The sequence below is a fragment of the Hibiscus syriacus genome, unplaced genomic scaffold (genome assembly GCF_006381635.1).
Source record: "Hibiscus syriacus cultivar Baekdansim isolate YM2019G1 unplaced genomic scaffold, ASM638163v2 tig00110893_pilon, whole genome shotgun sequence".
NCBI classification, from domain to species: domain Eukaryota; kingdom Viridiplantae; phylum Streptophyta; class Magnoliopsida; order Malvales; family Malvaceae; genus Hibiscus; species Hibiscus syriacus.
Window position 1 is genome coordinate 5,957,328 of NW_024062901.1, and position 20,128 is coordinate 5,977,455.

The 20,128-nt window shown below is 35.1% G+C and overlaps 2 protein-coding genes and 1 pseudogene across 2 annotated transcripts; 2 read left to right on the forward strand and 1 right to left on the reverse strand.

Annotated features, from left to right (window-relative positions):
* The first annotated feature begins 1,290 nt into the window (after positions 1 to 1,290).
* On the forward strand, positions 1,291 to 5,203 carry LOC120145641 (rhodanese-like/PpiC domain-containing protein 12, chloroplastic). Its single transcript, XM_039159435.1, has 8 exons — positions 1,291 to 1,509; positions 2,042 to 2,105; positions 2,471 to 2,562; positions 2,681 to 2,781; positions 2,860 to 2,970; positions 3,870 to 3,978; positions 4,500 to 4,550; positions 5,052 to 5,203. The coding sequence occupies exons 1-8, from the start codon at positions 1,291 to 1,293 to the stop codon at positions 5,130 to 5,132; spliced, it is 828 nt and encodes a 275-aa protein (XP_039015366.1). The 3' UTR covers positions 5,133 to 5,203.
* Positions 5,204 to 7,572: 2,369 nt separating this feature from the next.
* Positions 7,573 to 10,669, forward strand: LOC120145140 (calcium-dependent protein kinase 34-like). The gene is made up of 7 exons (XM_039159031.1): positions 7,573 to 8,197; positions 8,988 to 9,131; positions 9,230 to 9,382; positions 9,473 to 9,756; positions 10,154 to 10,281; positions 10,395 to 10,494; positions 10,577 to 10,669. Exons 1-7 carry the CDS (start codon positions 7,573 to 7,575, stop codon positions 10,667 to 10,669), a joined length of 1,527 nt encoding a protein of 508 aa, XP_039014962.1.
* A 6,864-nt stretch (positions 10,670 to 17,533) lies between these two features.
* Positions 17,534 to 19,234, reverse strand: LOC120145036 (annotated as a pseudogene).
* Between the last annotated feature and the right edge of the window lie 894 nt (positions 19,235 to 20,128).

Here is a 20,128-nt window from a genome sequence, read left to right on the forward strand (position 1 = left end):
AATTTCTTCAGGTCGTCGACGTGTAGGTTCGGCTTCTCCATTGACTCATCCGGAAAAACCCAGGATAACCATGATGGGCGGGCGATATGACGAGTGTACCGACCTACATCATCGTGTCCGAATCGTAGACCAGTGATTAAGCAGAACTCCTTCCGCCCAAAACAAGTATACGCTGGTGGAAAATGAAACCATATCTCTTCCTCACCACGTTGTATTCTGTCGGGTAGATTTGATGTCATGGTCTGAAGCCACAAATGGGTCAAATTAGCATCTCCACCCGGATGCTGTACAGCCATGGCCCGAAGCAGGTTTCCTCAAACAATTGTCTTTGTGCAGGTGAAAGCTTCGAAGAAATTGTAGTGGCTAGGCTAACTTTATTCCTTAATGTCAATGAAGCCGAAAAAAATTTCTACAAAAACAATAAACATACCAAGTTAGATATACCAAAAACTACACTGTGAAGATATACCAAAAACAATAAACATAAAAAGTAGTAGTTTATTCTTGAAACTAAAATTTGCAACACTGTTTTGTCTTTTGGTTGAAATGAAAATCGCAACGAGAGAATGACTGTCGCAACGAGAGAAATGAAAATCGCAACGAGAGAATCGCAACGCGAAATGAAAATCGCAACGAGAAAATCGCAACGCGAAATGAAAATCGCAATGCGATTTTGGTTTCGCGTTGCGATTCTCTCGTTGCGATTTTCATTTCGCGTTGCGATTCTCTCGTTGCGATTTTCATTTTTCTCGTTGCAGATAGTCATTTTCACGTTGCGATTTTCATTTCTCTCGTTGCGACTCTTCTGCAAATTGAAACTTGAATGGATTGCATTACTTCAACCAAAAGACAGAACAAAGACAAAGACAAATCGCAACGCGTATCCGTAAACTGATTTAGTGCTATTCTCGTTGCGATTATATTACAAACAAACTAAATGTTGCGATTTTCGTTGCTATTCTCGTTGCTATTCTCGTTGCGATTTTCAAGAATCGCGTTGCGATTTTGGAAACTGATTTGCGATTCTGGGGATCGCGTTACGATTTTTATTTCGCGTTGCGATTTTGTTGGTCATTTTGACAAATCCAAAAAAAATTGGTTAAAATCGTATATTATAAGGCATTTTTGGTCACTGATGCGATTTTCTCTGATATAAATTAATCTGTACCGTTTATTCTAATGTATTCAACTATAAATGGATGTATTATCATTTGATTTGTTGATTAAGTCATTTGAATCCAACTGCGGCGCTATAGATCGAAAGCAAATCGTGAGAAGAAGTGAATAACAATGTTAAGAGCATCCCGTTTCGGTCGGATAGCATCATCTCTCACAAATCTCGTTGATCTAAGGAGATCGTTGATTCCAATCTCTCTTCTTTTCATTCTCATCATCAATCTCTTCACAAAATCTTCACTTTTTCTGCATTTCACTCTTTCTTCTCCACTCCATCTCTTGCTCTCAGCCAAGCCTCTCCCAATGCGGATCATCCACAACTCGGACTTTCAGGTTTGTTATTTTTCAGAAACAGAAGTAGGATTCTGCGTTAGGAAGTAGGATTTTGTGTTAGGAGTGCAACCTCAGAAAATTATATTAAAAACGTAAAGATGTAAAGTTATATAATTTTAAAAGTTTGTTATTAGATCATCAGTAAAAAATTCAAGCATCCGATTGCGAAAAAAGAAATTTGAGATCGAAAAGTAATTTGGGGTTTAGAAAGAAATTAATGACGGTGTAAGTTTTAAAAGTTAGGATCTAAATGCAAGCACCTGAAAAGTTCAGTGATCATGTTAAACGTACTAACGGTAGTGTAATGGTTGGTCGATTATGTCGGGATTATATTACAAACAAACTAAATGTTTAAAAATTAGGGACCTAAATAAAAGTTTTAAAAAAATTTAGTGCTTATATTAAAAACGTAGAGATGTAAAGTTGTATAATTTTAAAAGTACGTTATTAGATCACCAGTAAAAAATTTAAAGGTATAAAATTATAAAATTTTAGATGTACAATATTACTATGAGTTTAGAGATTGGTACAGCATTTGCTTCTAAAAGAAGACGGCCAGAAGCTCTTGGAGGAGCTTCAACAGAGAATAGCTGGAGGTGATTTTTTTTCCCCAAACTTTAATCCAATGAGTATTATTATGAGTTTAGTGAATGGTATTCTTAAAATATCACATTTTGGGGATTTGTTGATTACTAAATCTTAACGAGTGATTTTCTTTATATAAATTCAGAATAATATATGATTTCATCCTTATGTAAAATAATTGTATTGGAACTGGTCTCGTATTTGGTCATTTGTTCAGTTTTTGTTAATCTTTAATTCAACTTTCTAGCATTTGCTTTTGTTTTATAGCATCTTTTTAGAAAGAGTAAATGCTTAAGGCAACAACAAAATAGAGCATAGATTAAAATCAATTTTGATGTTGCTTGTCTGATAGTTAATGGTTATTTGATTGGTGAAGGGAGGGATTTAGCTGATCTTGCTGTTGAATACTCCATATGTCCCTCCAAGGAGAAGGGGGGAATGCTTGGGTGGGTAAGAAAGGGACAAATGGTATGTTGATTCCTCTTTATATATATATATATATATATATCCTTTTAATTGAAAAGGGCTGAAAATTTAATTGAGAACATGTTTATGGACTTTATTTTTTCATGATAAAATATATTAGGTGCCAGAATTTGAGGAGGCTGCTTTTAGTGCACCTTTAAACAAAGTTGTGAAATGCAAAACTAATTTTGGATGGCACTTGTTACAAGTTCTATCTGAGAGGTATTTCTTTGAACAACAATTGAAATCTATGCTTGATGAAGCTTAAGCAGGTTCTAACTCCCCTTTACCTTGCTTCAGGGAAGAGTCATTGCTTAAAGACATTGAACCAGAGGAGTTTCATGCAAAACTACAGGACCCTAGTTTCATTGAACAGGCTCAGTTGATAGATGTCCGGGAGCCTGAAGAAGTGTATGCTTTCATAACTCGAAAAACAATTTTTTTTACCTGGATTTTCCGAATTTATATTTTTTTTGAGTAGTCTGAGGTGATTACAAGGTAGTATCTGTTCAGAATATTGTTTTTAAAAAAATCTTTTCAGAATATTTTTTAGACATTGACAACGCGCGCACTCTACAACAATTACATCATGCTTAGAAAACAAAAGCAAAAAACCACTCTAAATTCTTAGTGTAGGTGATATGGTAAAATAGAATTTCAACTCTTAATTGAAACATCACTATGAAGCTTTTAAGCGTTAGGTCATGAAGTATCTTTAATGATCATGATTCTATTATAGCATTTCATACACCATAATCGTTATCGAGGTTAGCTACCTGAAGTTCTCCTCTGGTAGCATTACTAATACAATGGGTAAAATTGTTTGAATAATGTGTTTGAAATAAAAATTTGGCCATATAGGGTGTAGGTAAAACTATTTCTTCAACTATGGTATAGCTATAGTGCTTTGTGGAAGTCGTCCGGACCACATGACGACTTCTGGAGCCACCCTTACTAGCGTGCGTGCATAAAACCTCGAGAAAACACCCTGCAATCCACATGATTTCCTAAAGTCGTTGGGTGATCTAGGTATCTTCCAGAAGCCGTTGAGTGGTCTAGGTGTCTTCCCCAAGAACGGTAGCAAACACCCTAGTTGAAAAAAATTATTTTTTTTCACTCTATTTGACCCCCAAAAAATCAACCCATTATTGAAGCAATTTTGCAAATACAATGTTTTACCCATAGTTCAATTAACGAATTATATCACCATGAGGCACTATAGAGTTGGAACATGTCATGCTAAGGCGGTACACTTTGTTTTTGCCTTTGAAGAGGATGATGGTCATGTCTCAATCTTTTTCACATGGAAGGTCCCTAGCATCTTTGCCGGGATTCCATGTTCTTCCTCTACGCCAGGTAGGAAGTTGGGGACCTGAAATAACTAACAAATTTGATCCAATGAAAGATACATATGTCCTGGTGAGTATTTCCTTGTTGACGCCAAGATTTTCAACCAATTTTCCCCCTGCGTTTGGCTAACCAAATGAATAGTATCTGATAATAAATTTTTGTAAAAGAATTAATAAAAGCAAAAGGAACTTGTAAGTAAAGAAAGGAAAGAATATATGATTCTACTAGAAAGCCTTTTGCTGGAGTGTCTCTGGTTTTTAAATGATTTTAAGTAAGTATTTAAATAGAGGTCTTCTATCAGAATAGCGGTCGTTATATAGCGGTAAAGGTGTCGTCCAAAACCATTATTGTATGACCATGATATGCGCAATGTCCGCAATAGCACCCGCTATGTCTTCAATCGCGATGAAGGCAATCAGAAACGCGACTGCGACCGCGACCGCAACCGCAATTTAAGTCCCATTTGACTACGTTTAATTATAAGTGGCTTCTAGAATTTAATATTCAATTGTCTCTCTTGCATTTTATGCTTGTTTGTCTTTGAATCCTCCAATGTTCCATTTTAATCGATGTTAAAATGTATCGTGCAGTGTCACCATGGCAGGCGATCGTTGCAGGTTGCCAAGTGGTTACATACTCAGGTTAAGTTTATTATCATCACATTCACCGTTTTACTCGTTTTTCTTCACAATTTATTGGATGTGCTTATTTGGAGTTCAGATTCACTTTCAGGGGATTCATCATGAATCATAGCTTCTCATTCCTCCACCCTTCATGTGTATATATATATCAATGTTCTGCTAGCTGCTCTTATCCTGTGCTGTAATGTATGATATATCATTCACTGCTTACATTTTCCTTTGCAGAGCAGCATTGAATTTTTTAATTTGTTTCCCTTGACCACAAAAGTTCATCTTTCATTCTATTTTCTGCCATCGCTGTTGTTTCTAATATGTTGTTGGAGCACGAACCAAATGACCTCAGTGGTTAAAGGAATTGTTGTTATCCCTGGAGGGCCTGGATTTAAGCACGACGTTTGTAGGGATGTTTGAGTGTTCTTTATCAAATGATTGAGAGTCTTTCGAACAAATACTATCTTTTCCGGGATCTTTCTTGACGAATTTTTGATTTTTTGGGCTCAGGGATTCAAGGAAGTGTTCAATGTAGCTGGGGGAATACATGCGTATGCAATCAAGGTCGATCCACCGGTTCCGACTTACTGAGATTCTCTTAACATATTCATTTCTCCTAGTATTGCCATATGTTTTCTTGGCAAAGTTTTCCCTTTCATAATATCTGGTTCCCTTGAGAAAAACACAGTTTCACAGTCCACATCTGCAGATTCTGCAATGTAATTGCTCCAAAATTTTGGCTCTGGACTCCATGATATACAGTTTCATGTCACAATAAGACAATCAAAGTTCCTTCATCAACTTGTTATTGTTTAATAATTGTCTCCATTAAGTAGAAGAGAGAAAAGTCACGAGTGAGTTCAGATCCTTCTCTTGATTTGATGCACGAGATTTTATAATAACTCTCGATGTTGTCATTAGGCATAGAATTCTGATGATTACTGATAGATTAGCAGGATAGGTAAGCTTAATCGATGTGATCAGTTATTTGTTGATTTTGGTGTTGCCAGAAATCATGTCGGAGAGTTGTAATTTTTGGAAAATGTAAATCTTCACATCAATGTTAACTTAAGGTGTGTTCTTTTTATTAAATGAGAAAGGTAGAGATTATGGAGGGTTTGATCAAGAAATATGTGTGAACCGATGATTGATAGTCATTTAGTATGTTTAAAAAATAGAGTAAAATACATTAGATATCACTGAACTTTATGCATTGTATTGTTTATATCACTAAACTTTTAATATTATCAATTGTAACACTAACCAAAACTTTAATTTACATCCTATGAGAAGAAAGAAACAAAAGACTTTTCCAGGGTCAATCTAGAAATGTTGAAGAAATGTTCCATGCTATTAAGGAAATTGTTGGTTTACACTTAAGGAGTAGGAATATAAATAGATTAGATAGTGTTAATATTACTCTTTGTAATCATTGGGGTATAGTTTGATTGCCGATTATTTTTGTATGTAGGGCGATCTTTGTAATCAGAACTCTGATTAAGTTGTTAATAATTAGATCAAAATGTCGTTTTGGTGAGGTGTTTACGTCGACATTCGTTAACCACATCGACAACTATCATTCATGTCATCGTGTCGTTAACAATTTAAAGGTCCAGTGGTATAACTAAAACCAAAATAAAAGTTTATTCCTATAATTGATAAAATTACAATTGATTTTAACTCAAATAAAATATGTATAAATTATAATCGAGGCTAATTTGATAATATAATTTATAAATATATTATTCTTATAAATATTATATATAATTTCCTTTACAATAATTAAACTCTATTTTTATAAATATATTAAATTTATAAATATTATTTATCATTTTGGGCCATTTCATATATCGAAATAGTCCTACCAAAATAATATCATTTTGTTTCAACATCCACTTCGGTAATTGCAATCCACGTTATCACCCTGTTAACAAAATGATATACTAAATAAACTTAAAACTAAAATTTATATTTATAATTGAAATAATTAAAAGTTCAATGATATGAATAATACAACATTTAAAATTCAATACCATCCGTTGTAGTGTATCTTAATATAATTAATTTTAGTTATAAATATATAAATATCTTATGTAATATTTGAATAGTAAAGCCATCTGGCATGATATTTTTTTTTTTTTTGAAATTGGTTGAGAAAAAACACCCCTGTTATATATGTGAAGTTCGATTTTATTATACGAATCAAACGACCTCAGTGATTATAGTTAAAACAATTATGATTTATTTTCTAAAAATTAATTATTTTCTTATATTACGGGTATAGTTATACTGTCGTGATGATTAGGGATGGGCATGGGTCGGGTTTTTGGTCCACCCGACCCGATATATAACTTAAAAACCCGACCCGAAATAATAATAAAAATATTATTTTTATTCAATAAAAACAATGACTTAATTAAAAAAAACAATATATAGAGGGGTATTATTGAATTATTCCTAAATATATAAAGTAAAATTATAATTTTTTTTCGGGTCGGGTCGGTTCGGATATTTTTCACCTAAATCCGACCCGATCCGAATCCAATTTTTTTAAAATAACCCGACCCGATTGGGTCGGGTCCGGGTCCATCCCTAGACTGATGATCTTAAAAGAATATTATGATACCATCGTTGTATTATTAGATTACGGTTGTAATTTAATGCCATACTCGAAACTTGTTTCATAGTTATTACCAAACAAGTAACAGCAAACAGTTCAAGGCAACTGAAATTCAGTAGCGTTCATATTCATCTTCCACCCATTAATGGAAACCGCTAAAGAAACACACAATCTTGGTCCGAAAAATCATCTATCTCAAACAGAAATCCGACATGATTTAAACCATCCCTTCATCCTAAATTCCCTCACTAGCAATCTCCTCCAATTTCTACACCGAAATCCAACACTAATCTCTCCACAATCATTTTCTCAGCCTTTCTTGCCGATCATCCCTTTCTTTCATTTTCTTTACTCCCAAACAGATTCATTTTCCGGAATTTTCTCCGCCTTCTTTAAGGCCATCATCCCGCCATGGGGTGTTGTTGCTCTCGTGGCGAGGCCGACGACGACGTTAACAATGAACAGAAGGGAGATGCACAACAAGGTTCTCGACATGACGGCGCCTCAAAATCCACGTCTGCCACCCTCGGAACCGTCTTAGGCCGACCGATGGAAGACGTTAAATCGACCTACAACATCGGGAAAGAATTGGGCAGGGGTCAGTTTGGGGTCACACATTTGTGCACACACAAGACGACCGGGGAACAATTCGCGTGCAAGACGATAACCAAGAGAAAACTGACGAACAAAGACGACATCGAAGATGTTAGAAGGGAAGTGCAAATCATGCACCATTTGACGGGGCAGCCGAACATTGTGGAGCTCAAAGGAGCTTACGAAGATAAGTATTCGGTTCATTTGGTGATGGAGCTGTGTGCCGGGGGAGAGTTGTTCGATCGGATCATCGCAAAGGGGCATTACACCGAGCGAGCCGCGGCGTCTTTGCTAAGAACAATTGTTCAGATTGTGCACACTTGCCATTCTATGGGGGTCATCCATAGGGATCTCAAGCCTGAGAATTTCTTGTTGTTGAACAAGGAAGAAGATTCACCGCTCAAGGCCACAGATTTTGGTCTTTCTTCGTTTTACAAGCCAGGTTTGATGATTTATAATCTCAAATTATTATAGTCATACCAAAAAGAGTTAATGCCAAAATTAACCCTCAACATTTATCGAATTAATCATTTTGGTCTTAATATTTCATTTTAGGGTAAAAAGGTCACTAACGTCTAACCATATAGTGGCTTAGATTCTTATTCTTTTTTCCAAAACATTTTGGCATTCGATGTTTCATTTAGGGTAAAAATACCATATTTTAGAGTGATAATTGTTTGTTAACTAACGGTTTTCATCTATAAAAATGACATTTTGTCCCAAAATGAAACGTCGTGGGGGACAAAATACTCCAAAAAAAGAATACGAGCTAAAATGACTGTTTTAGTAAATGTTGGAGGTTAATTTTTATATTATGCCTACAAAAAGTATCGCTAACGTTTGATTAAATACTCAATTTTGTATATATATACATCAAAATATTTTGATCACTAACGTTTCATTTTAGGGAAAATAACACTAAACATGTGATTAAACAGTCACTCTAATGAATCCATCAAGCGACCTCAGTGGTAAAAAAGAGTGTTGTTCTCCCTAGAAATCTCAGACTCGACCTGCCGTGTTTGCAGCGTGAGCGTGTTGTCAATGATTAAAAAATATTTTGAACATATACTACCTAATAATCAACTAAGACTATTAAAAAATAATCATTTTGACTTTTATTCTTCTTTTTAAAGCATTTTGACCCGACATTTATTTAGGACAGAAACTATTTAATTAAATTTAGAGAATTTTTTTATTTTCACTAAGATTCATCACTCAAATTGGAATAGGTGAAGAATTCAAAGACATTGTTGGGAGTGCATATTACATTGCACCCGAAGTTTTGAAAAGGAAATATGGACCGGAAGCTGATATATGGAGCATTGGAGTTATGTTGTATATTCTTCTTTCTGGTTTTCCACCTTTCTGGGCAGGTTAATAACAGTAACTGTGATTAATATTATTTTATTTATCGAATTGATATCACGAATTAATTTAATAAAATAAATGAATATTATTTCTGTGTCGATAGAATCCGAAACTGGGATATTCAATGCGATTTTACGAGGGAGAATAGATTTCAAGAATGATCCATGGCCTCAAATTTCAACTCAAGCAAAGGATGTTGTAAGCAAGATGCTGAATTCGGATCCCAAGGAGAGGTTAACCGCAAGCCAGGTTCTAAGTAAGTATACGCACGCCTCGTTGTTCTCTGGTTTTAAGGGTAAACTTGGGATGCAAGTTATCTGATAGCGAATGAACGACTGAAAAACAGGTCATCCATGGATAAAAGAGGATGGTGAAGCACCAGATACACCACTTGACAATGCAGTGTTGAACAGGCTGAAACAGTTCAAGGCAATGAACCAGTTTAAGAAAGTTGCTTTGCGGGTAATTGCTGGGTGTTTATCGGAGGAAGAAATCATGGGGTTGAAAGAGATGTTCAAAGGCATGGATACCGACAACAGTGGCACCATTACACTCGAAGAATTGAAGCAAAGCCTTGCCAAGCAAGGCACCAAACTCTCTGAATACGAAATTCAACAACTAATGGAGGCCGTATGTCTTTCTTCCAAACGTTAATATTAATTGGGTAAACTGTGTATCTACTCACCCACCTATCTCCGTAGCTCCATTTTGGTCACCCAACCATTTTCTTCACAAAATCATACCTAATATTACGTTTTGGTCATCCTATGTTAAAAGATAAACAGAACTGTTGATGTGTCACCATAAGATAATGTTATGTCATTATTGAAAAAATTACCACATCAACATATATGTTTATATTTTTAATGGCGGGTGACTAAAACGTAATGTTAAGTATAATTTTGAAAAAAAATAGTTTAGTGACCAAAACGGAATTGCGAGAATAGGTGAAGTTTACCCATGTTATTTTAGTATTTCTTTTAAGCCAATGCTTATAAACTTATTTTGAATATATATATTTGTATAGGCCGATGCAGATGGAAATGGAACCATAGACTACGATGAGTTCATCACTGCCACAATGCATATGAACCGAATGGATAGAGAAGATCATCTCTTTCATGCTTTCCAACACTTTGATAAAGATAACAGCGGGTAAACTAATCAACTTCATATAATTTGTCTCGTGCAATCTTCTCTCTCTCTTTTTTTTTAATTATATTGATTTCTTATATATATATATATATATATTACATGGATATTTTCAGGTATATCACGATGGAAGAATTAGATCAAGCTCTACGTGAGTATGGAATGCATGACGGCCGAGATATAAAAGAAATCATTTCCGAAGTTGACACCGACCATGTAAGCAAAATATATACACATCTCATTTTTCCAAGTAAAAACAAAGCAGCTAATCCATGAATGTTTACAATAATTTTTACAGGATGGAAATATCAACTACGATGAATTTGTAGCAATGATGAGAAAAGAAAACCCTGATCCCAATCCCAAGAAACGACGTGATCTTTTCGTTTGATTGTTGTATCGGTAACTCAGCTTTGAAATCACGTAAGATTTTATGTTAGGCACAAATTTCTAATCGTTCCTAATGGACAAATGACATGCATGAAGGAAAAGAATTAATTTAAGTAGGTGTGATGATCAAGGGTAATGCATTATCCATGCATGATCAAGAGAGTATGGAAGTGTAGATGATCTAAGGGTGGAATTATCTGTTAGATTCATTAGGTAGGGGATGGCTCAAAGATTGTGTGGTATATGTTAGATTTACTGGGTCATTAAGATTGTGTGGTATATGTTAGATTGTGTGGTATATGTTAGATTTATTGGGTGGAATTAACGCTGGATTTTACTTGATTTGTTGTTTGATAAATAATATATATATATATATATATATATATATATATATATATATATATTAAGTATCGATACTTAACTTTATGATATCAATACTTAATTTTATGATATTGATACTCTTTAAAACACTACAGTTTGAGCCTAAACCGATTACTAAGACTTATGGGGTTACACATGATCATTTAGCACCAAAACAATACATGTTTAACATCAAATACCACAATTTGAATCTAAATCATGTTTTAGCACTTTAAACACCCAACATGTATTTACAATCGACAAAGGGTCGCATTTATAAAGTTCAAGCACCATTTTAAAATTAGAAATGTACCATATTGATGCTAGAATCTCGAAATGGAGCTGTTATCGCTCACCTCCCCATTCCATCTTACACATGGATGGTCTCCAACCTCTTGCACTAACTACAAAAGTGCAAAATGGATTACCGACGTAAACAAGAGTCTAGGAGAAGCATGGAAACGGAATTACGATGCAGAAACAAAGGCAAAGACTGATTGGTTTAGCTCATAGGGTCAATACCCCAACCCAAGCTTACTCTACACCATCTTCCATGGAAGATTTAGAGTTCAAATTGATGCTTTTGATCCCCCAAAGCTTAATCTTACCTTCTTTGGACACAATTCCTATAGTAAAATGGCTAAGAATTCGCCTTTCGAGCAATGAAGGCTTTTGAGCATAAGGGAGAGAACGAGAATGAGAAGAGAAGAAGATAAACAAGGTTGAGAAAGCTTCAGCTTTCCCCCTTGTTTTACCTGGTTGGCATAAGCAAATATTAACAAAAGTCAGCCTTGTTTTGACTAATGGGTTAATCACTCAAGTGGTCCCTCCTCAATTGCTTCCAAATCAGATATTCTCTTTTTATAGTTAATCTAGTTCAATTCATATCCAATTAGGTTCACATTCGGTCCAATGATTCTAATCACCAACTTACATTGGTCCACGGACTTCTCGGGTCAAGCCTTGTACGTTGACTCAGAAATTTAGGACGTTAAATATGATTGAGTTACACGATTAATGAAAATTTTTATTTTTAACCATGCTCTAAAATAAACCTAAAAGTGAATTAGTATTAAGTCACTACAATGACTAATGTGACACTTGATATTCACGTCAAACCATTCGATCGGGTATCAAGTGTTGCATGAAACTAATAATAGTTTTAATTGGAACTCCTACGCTTTCGATGGTTCCAAACTTAAAATTTTATTTTAAAAAGTAAATTATATTGTTAATATGGATCAAAACTGTTATTCTTCCATTTAACAAATGCAGCCAAAGCATCATAGCCAAGGAAGTGGACTGACTACCAAGAAGAATCATAAGGAGCTTAGTGCCACTCTGATGTGTAATTTACTTTTTTGTTATTTAAAAGTTACTTGCGTGTGAGGTCTGATTATATGCGAATCTAAAATGGTTATTATTGGATATTTTTTGGTAAATTTGTTGGGAGTAATGCAGTGGCGGATTCAGAAATTTAAGAATAGGGGTCCAAAATTTTAATTTTCTTTTCTTAAAAATAATGGGTATTCAAAAATTGTAATTTTTTATTTTTTCCTTAACACAATAAGTTAAATTTAACCACTTTTTCTAAAATAATGGGATGCACTTGGCTCTTATTGGGGCTTAGTTAGGGGTGTATTCGGTTCGGTTTTTTACCAAAAATTGAACCGAACCTAAGTAAATGGTTTTTCAAAATTTAAACCGAAACCGAATGGTTAAAAAACCGAAATTGGTTTTTTCGGTTTGGTTTGGTTTTTTTAACGGTTCGGGTTTTTCGGTTCGATTCTGTTTTTCGGGTTTTCAATGAAAAAATCACTTGAAACTATATATATATTTTTAAAAATTGCCTATTCAGTTCAATATGGAATAAATGGGTTCCATATGGAAAACCCGAACCGAACCGAATCAAAAGAATTGAGACTTTAAACCGAACCGTATAATGTCAAACCGAACTGAACCGTTTTACTCGGTTCGTGTCGATTTTTCGATTTTCTCGGTTTCGTTACTCAGCCCTAGGCTTAGTACATCCGCCACTAGAGTAATGTAGTGGGAAAATGAATTCGCTAATGTAGAGTGTTGAAAGGAATTTTTTTTTAAATAGGGTGAATGTTACAGTCGTTGAGATTATATAGTATCTTTTGAAAGATGTCCAAAATATACAACGTCTTATAACATTAGCTTCTGTGTTTGCCTTTTTCGTCTTTCAAGCATCACAAATGATGCACACATTAAATCATGCGCCTTTCGCTACAACAAACGTCACCAAATCCTCGAAAAAATTATATAGTATCTTTTGAAAGATGTCCAAAATATACAACGTCTTATAACATTAGCTTCTGTGTTTGCCTTTTTCGTCTTTCAAGCATCACAAATGATGCACACATTAAATCATGCGCCTTTCGCTACAACAAACGTCACCAAAATCCTCGAAAAAAATTGGCCAGTCAACTATGCAGGAGGTTAGGAAGGCGTTGAATCTTTAACGCGTCTTCATGAAGATGACGGCGATCTATGCGTCTTTGTTGGTCCACTATAAAGAACACCCTATTTGAGAAAATAAAGTCCGATGGTTTAGGGAAATTTTCCCCGTCTAATTATTTGGGTGATTGTGCTGATGTTTTTTGATATAATCACATGTACCTAATTTGGGTAGTGCATAAGTTTAGTAAGGATAACATTCCTGATTCAATTTGCTTATTCGTAAAAGTAAGGATTCGAGAGTTGGTTACGTGTGAGGAAGGGTAATCACCCCACAGCGCCCAAGATTGATACATCTCGATTATACGTTGTAGAAAACGATGAAATTTTACAAATTTGAACTCGAAATTTAAATTAAGATCTTTATTATTTCTTTGAGTTTTTTTTGGAATGAGTGAATTCATTTTTTTTTAAATATTTGATTCGATGAAAGATTCAATTCACTCGATTTTATTTAAAAAGGATGTCCTTTTGCTACGTGAATTAACATAAATTAAAATCTAGTTATGTTGGACGTAATTTTATTAACTCATGACGCAAGACAACATTGCCTTAGAATCTTAAGGAAAATGAGTAAACAAATGCATGATTTATGAGTGCAATAGTAATAAATGTATACAAAATAGATAAATATCCATGTAACATGACACATAAATAATAAACAATAAAATATAGTTTTTATTCTAATAAACCTTGGAAAGGACACTCCAAGTCTTTTTAGGTCTTTCATAAGTTAATCGAACAATCGAATATTTTAAAGTTTTTCAAAATATCGAATAGATCGCCTTGTTAAAAATATATTATGTAGACACTCAAATATATATAAAAAATTATCTTTAATAAAATATATTCATATTTTATAAAAATAAATACAATATATAAATATATTATTAAAATAAATAAATATAAGCTTGACACATAAATAAAAAAATATGTTCTTTATATATATATATATATATAAATACACACGTAAACACATACATAATTTAGGATTAACAATATATAAAATTAAGTTAATAAAACAATTTATGTTAGATACATACGCCTTTAAAGAATAAGAAATGAACATAGGGCTTAATCAAAGTAAATAAAGAAAATAGATAATCATTATGGATTAATCCCATTTTATTTCCTTATGATTTAACAAAATCAGTGACTAAAATGAATCCACAACAAAACACCAACACTCAAAGGTATAAACATACATATAAAATAACACAAAGACTAAATTTAAAATACTAAAAATACAATAAAAATATCGAATTATACATCCATATTATTCTATACTAAAGCAGTGGTTAAAACAAAAACAAACAAAATTAGAAGGTATATATAAATACAACAATTTTGAGCAATATTACAAATAAGGACTAAAATATAACAATGTTAAATTAATAAATTAAACTAGCCATTTAACCAAACGATATTAATAAAGCATACGATAATGAAAATGTAAAAATGACAAAACTCGAAGTTAAAACTCAGAAATAACCCACGATTCATTTAAATACTGAAATGGAAGCTTACAAAACTAGGTTGGCCTGGAACTCGATTTACCCCATGCGCTGAAGTGGGTTGTCCTACCTTACCTTAAATGGTGTCATTTTACTGCAAAAGAGTGGGCACCAAAACGGTGTCGTTTTGATGGGCCTACAAATAGGCTCTTTTATTATTATTTTTTTTTCATTTTTTTACATCTTCTCTTCTCTCTCCCTTCTCTCTAAACTGTGAGTTACAGGTGGTGGTGTCGTTCGTCACCGACCACTACGCTGATCGCTGTCGCCGATGGTCTTTGGCACCAAATTTCACCTGGTGGGTCATCTCATCGCAGTGAGTTCGGATCGAGGCTTCATTTCATGAAATTTAGTCTCCTTATCCATGAAACGGGGCTGAGAACTCCTCGGCTTCTTGGGCTCCGATCTCCACTGGTCACTGTTAGATTGAGATGCAGCTGAGGTATGATGCTCCAAGGGTTTCTCCGGACCTTCTCACCGTTCAGATTGATCGACGGGAGACTTTTTCTGTAGTTGTGTGCATGCTATAAAAATGACCAAGATTGCTTGCGTGTTTGGTGAGGGTTCGATAGAGGAGTATGGCTATGGCAAGGAGTGTCCGGTTGGCGAAGAAACAAGGATTAGGTGTGATTTGTTTGTTTGTTTTTATTAGTTTTTTTTATGTTGGATTTGGTTTGATCTGTTGAGATGTGGAACAGGGAATTTGTTGAGGTGGTCGGCGACAGTAATGATGGTGGCGGCAGTGGAGGCAGAGGAAAGGTGGTGTTGGCAATTGGGGTAGCTAGGTTTTTAGGTTTGGGTTGATTTAGGGTTGATTTGGGTTAAAGGGTAAATGAGTTTGTTGGGTTTGTAATTTGGTTTGGGCTCGGTTATGTAATAATATTAATAATATATCTATAGCACAAAAAAATGGTGATTACACCCACCTTAAAAAATATTTCTGGATCGCCACATCCAACAATTTTTGAGAGGCGTTTGTCTTGATTTTGTTATCAAATGAAAGTGTGAAAAAGGTCCTGACTGCAATTTTAAGCACAGTTTACAGAATGACGGTGAGAATTGTTCTCGGAAAATACCTGGATCTAGCAATAGCAATGCTAATATGTTAGATTTTTATTGCCTTAATTTTTCCCAATTAATTTAACTTGTAGCTAGACCACAGCACATTATTGTTAATTAGTCACATTTTTTGTAGAAAAATTGATTAGTCAACACATTGATACTTCAGAGTGCTGTTTGTGTCTCCTTTCATCCTTATTGTAAGATATATAAACAACTATAGTGAGCATTTTTTTTTTAAATGAGTACAGATCAACAGAGTGTTGGTTTTGGTTTATCAAACCTGAATGAAGAAGAAGAAGAAGAAGAAGAAGAAGAAGAAGAAGAAGAAGAAGAAGAAGAAGAAGAAGAAGAAGAAGAAGAAGAAGAAGAAGAAGAAGAAGAAGAAGAGTTAAACAGTCGGTCAAACATGTTGAGTCAGCTGGTTTAACATGCTACATTAGTATTTTGTTACTGTAGTAACAATTTGTTAACATTTATTAACGTCGAGTGACTATTTTATAACAAACGATAACGTAAGTGACAATTTTGTAACAAATGATAACATTAGTGACCGATTTGTGACTTTTCAAACATCATCGGTGAAATTGAACACTTATGTAAACATTAATGACCAATGGCATAATTTACCCTTATTAATATTATTAGAAAAGAAACATTTATTTCGCCACATATTGTAACATAATATCCACTTGTGATAATAGTGGGAAAAGTAAGAGTTTTTGTTGTAACAAAATTAGTCTAGTAAACAAACTGAACGTACACGAATGGAGGTATGTTCATGTTCGTTCATTTAATAAATAAACGAACATAAACAAACACGAACATAAACGAACAAAATTTTTTTTGTTCATGTTCGTTCATTAAGGAATATAGATTGTTCATGTTCGTTCATTTAAATGATAAACGAACATAAACGAACACAAACGAACGAACATAAATGAACATAATAAATGGACATAAACGAACACAATAAACGAACAACACAAACACAAAAAACAAACTTATTCGAACACAACAAATGAATGTAAAAAAAAGTAAACAACAAGAATAACAACTTAAAATTCATTAATATAACCTGCAACTTTGGAGTTAATTTGTTCGAATACGACAAAAACATACATAAATCATAAATAACCTATATGAAGAACATAATAAAGTCTTAAGTTAATTTGTTCAACAAAACAATCTTCTTGAAATGAATGAACGAACATAAATGAATGAACATAAACGAACATATAATCAAACGTTCACGAACTTAAATGAACGAACGAGCCCTTTGTTAGTATTCGTTCATTTAATTAAACGAACACAAAATCTTGTTCATGTTCATTCATTTAATAAATAAACGAACATAAACGAACTTCCCGCCGCACGATTCATGAATGGTTCGCTGAACGTTCAGTTCATTTAGAGGCCTAAATAAAATGCAATGCAAAGAGAAAGGAAGTTTTCACACACTATAACATAGGCAAAACAAGTAGCGAAAAAGGAGCATTATTAGGCTTAGGAAACATAAGCAGTTGGTTCGAGGCGCGGGCGAAGGCAGGCAGAAAGAGGCACAGCCTTTTGCAAAGCAAGGCCAAAGGCCTCGTCCATGTTCAATTCCCCTGCACCGGGGGGGACCATCCAGTCGAAAGAGTGGACCAACGTGCCCAAAATGTACTCAACCAACACGATCCCCATCCTCGTCCCGATGCAGATTCTTCGTCCGGCACCAAACGGAATCAGCTCGAAATCGTTCCCTCGTGGATCGATTTTGGCGTTCTTCCCACTCATGAACCTCTCCGGGTAGAAATCGAGTGGATTGTCCCACACGTCGGCGTCTCGACCGATGGCCCAAATGTTGACACTGAGCCTAGTGTTCTTGGGGATATAGTATCCATTGATCTCACAAGCTTGTGTCGAAACTCGAGGCAAGTTCAGGGGAGTTGATGGATGTTTTCGAAACGTTTCTTTGCAGATGGCTTGAAGATAGGGAAGTTTTGGTATGTCGGATTCTTCGAGCCTTCAGTTTCTTCCCACCACTTTATCAATCTCCTCATGAGCTTTCTTCAGTATTTCAGGATTGTTCATCATTTCAGCCAATGCCCATTCGATGATGCTCGAGGATGTGTCTGTCCCAGCTGTGAACAGATTCTGTAGTACTCGATCCGGATTAGTCCGATTAATACATCGAATAAAGAAAACTTAACTATGCAAAAACAAGACTTACCAAAAGAAGCGCCTTGACATTAACAAAACTAAGCTTTTCCCCATCAGAATTCTCTCTGCTAGCCATAATTATGTCAAGAAAATCAAGCTTTCCCTTGCGTTCATGAGCTGTTTCATCATGCTCTTTCATCATCTTCGTCAACAAAACATCCCATTTTTTATGCAATTTCTTCATCTTGCCTTCGATTCCTTGTAAATCCATCCACGCGATCGAAGGTATGAAGTCGCCGATATTGAAGATTCCAGCAGATGTCATGAGCTCCACCACCATGTCCTTGAACTCGTTCGACTCCGACCCTTTGGTCTCGAAAACTCGTCGACTTAGTATCACTTGACCGATCATGTTGGCCATTGCATATGTTAACATCTCCGGCACCACGACCACCTCCCCCTTTTTGCTAGACTCGTACATTGCTCGAACCATGTGGTCTAGCTCAACGGTCCGGATTTGTGACCAATCCTCAAGGGCTTTACCACCGAGCATGTGGAGATTGCTTAGTTTACGAAGCAATTTCCACCTCGGACCGTACTCGGCAAACACCATATCTTGAGAATCATATGCTAAGTGGGTGGCACCGGCGTTCGCCGGTCGATTAGAGAAATTCAAGTCGAGGGTCTTAAGGAAAGCTCGAGCTGCGTCCGGGCTCGATGCCACCACCATGTTGCATGTGCCCATTTTGAGGTACATTACAGGTCCATATTTTTTGGCTAATTTGGCCAGTGTGACATGGGGCATGGACCCCAAGAGTGGAAGCGCACCGACAACCGGACACCCTTTCGGTCCCGGAGGAAGTGCTCTGTTCGTTTTTCCGAGAAGTAATCGGATTAAATAACGCGTGGCAAAGAAGAGAAAAACTGCAGCTACGAAATCCCGAACGAAGAATGTGTCGAGTGATGACATGGTGGAATACTGAAAATACCAAAACATGCAGAGAAACTAAAAGGATTGGCACACAGTGAACAAGAGCTTTGGTTAGAAATTTATAAACAAAATTGAACGTAAAAAATTAGGTCAAAAGCACGTGGGTTTCACCTTCGTCTACCCGTCAACGTTTTGCTCAAGCATGCACGAGACAAATATCATTAAGGAATAAAACAAGTGATCAATTCGGGATAGTACAAGTACCTAGAGACCGACAAGTAAACTCATAACATTCTAGGAATAGGATTAGAATTTTAAAAGAAAATATATAAAAAAATATGGCCCCCCAGTCCATCCTAAAATCTGGGGTGAATACGAGATAAAATTTCTTCAAAAACTTTTAACCATAAACGTTTATACCTTTGATTTATGCGATGCTCGAATTTGAAATTTTAAAAGATGACATTTACGGAATGCTTCGTAAAATAGATCTAAATATGTTGGAATCAAACTTGATTGTTTAACAAGATTAGAACCTTATAGAAACAAGCACATGGGAAACGAATTGCAGCAGTAGCTATCTAAATGAGTCGGCAAAGCATTGCAACATGTGAAAAGTTGAAGGGGCAGCAGCTAGAGATGCACAAAAAATCTAAATATTCGATTTTACGCAAAAAATATCCGAAACTGGATTTGAGAAAAACCGGATAATATAACCGGTTTGGGAAAAAATTAGACAATTGGTTTTTTTACCGGATTAAAAAACGGTTTGAAAAAAACCGGATAAAAAACCGGTTTTTATCGGGAAAAAAATCCGGTCTGGGGTTTTAAAAGCTAGCTGTTAATATAGCCGTTGGGGGGTTGTGACATTTTTTCTAAAAAAAATCACTATTTTACCACCCTAAACATGTATAAATAGCTAGTATTGTAATATTTGGATAACGTCGTTGTAACATATTTTGCTTCGTAT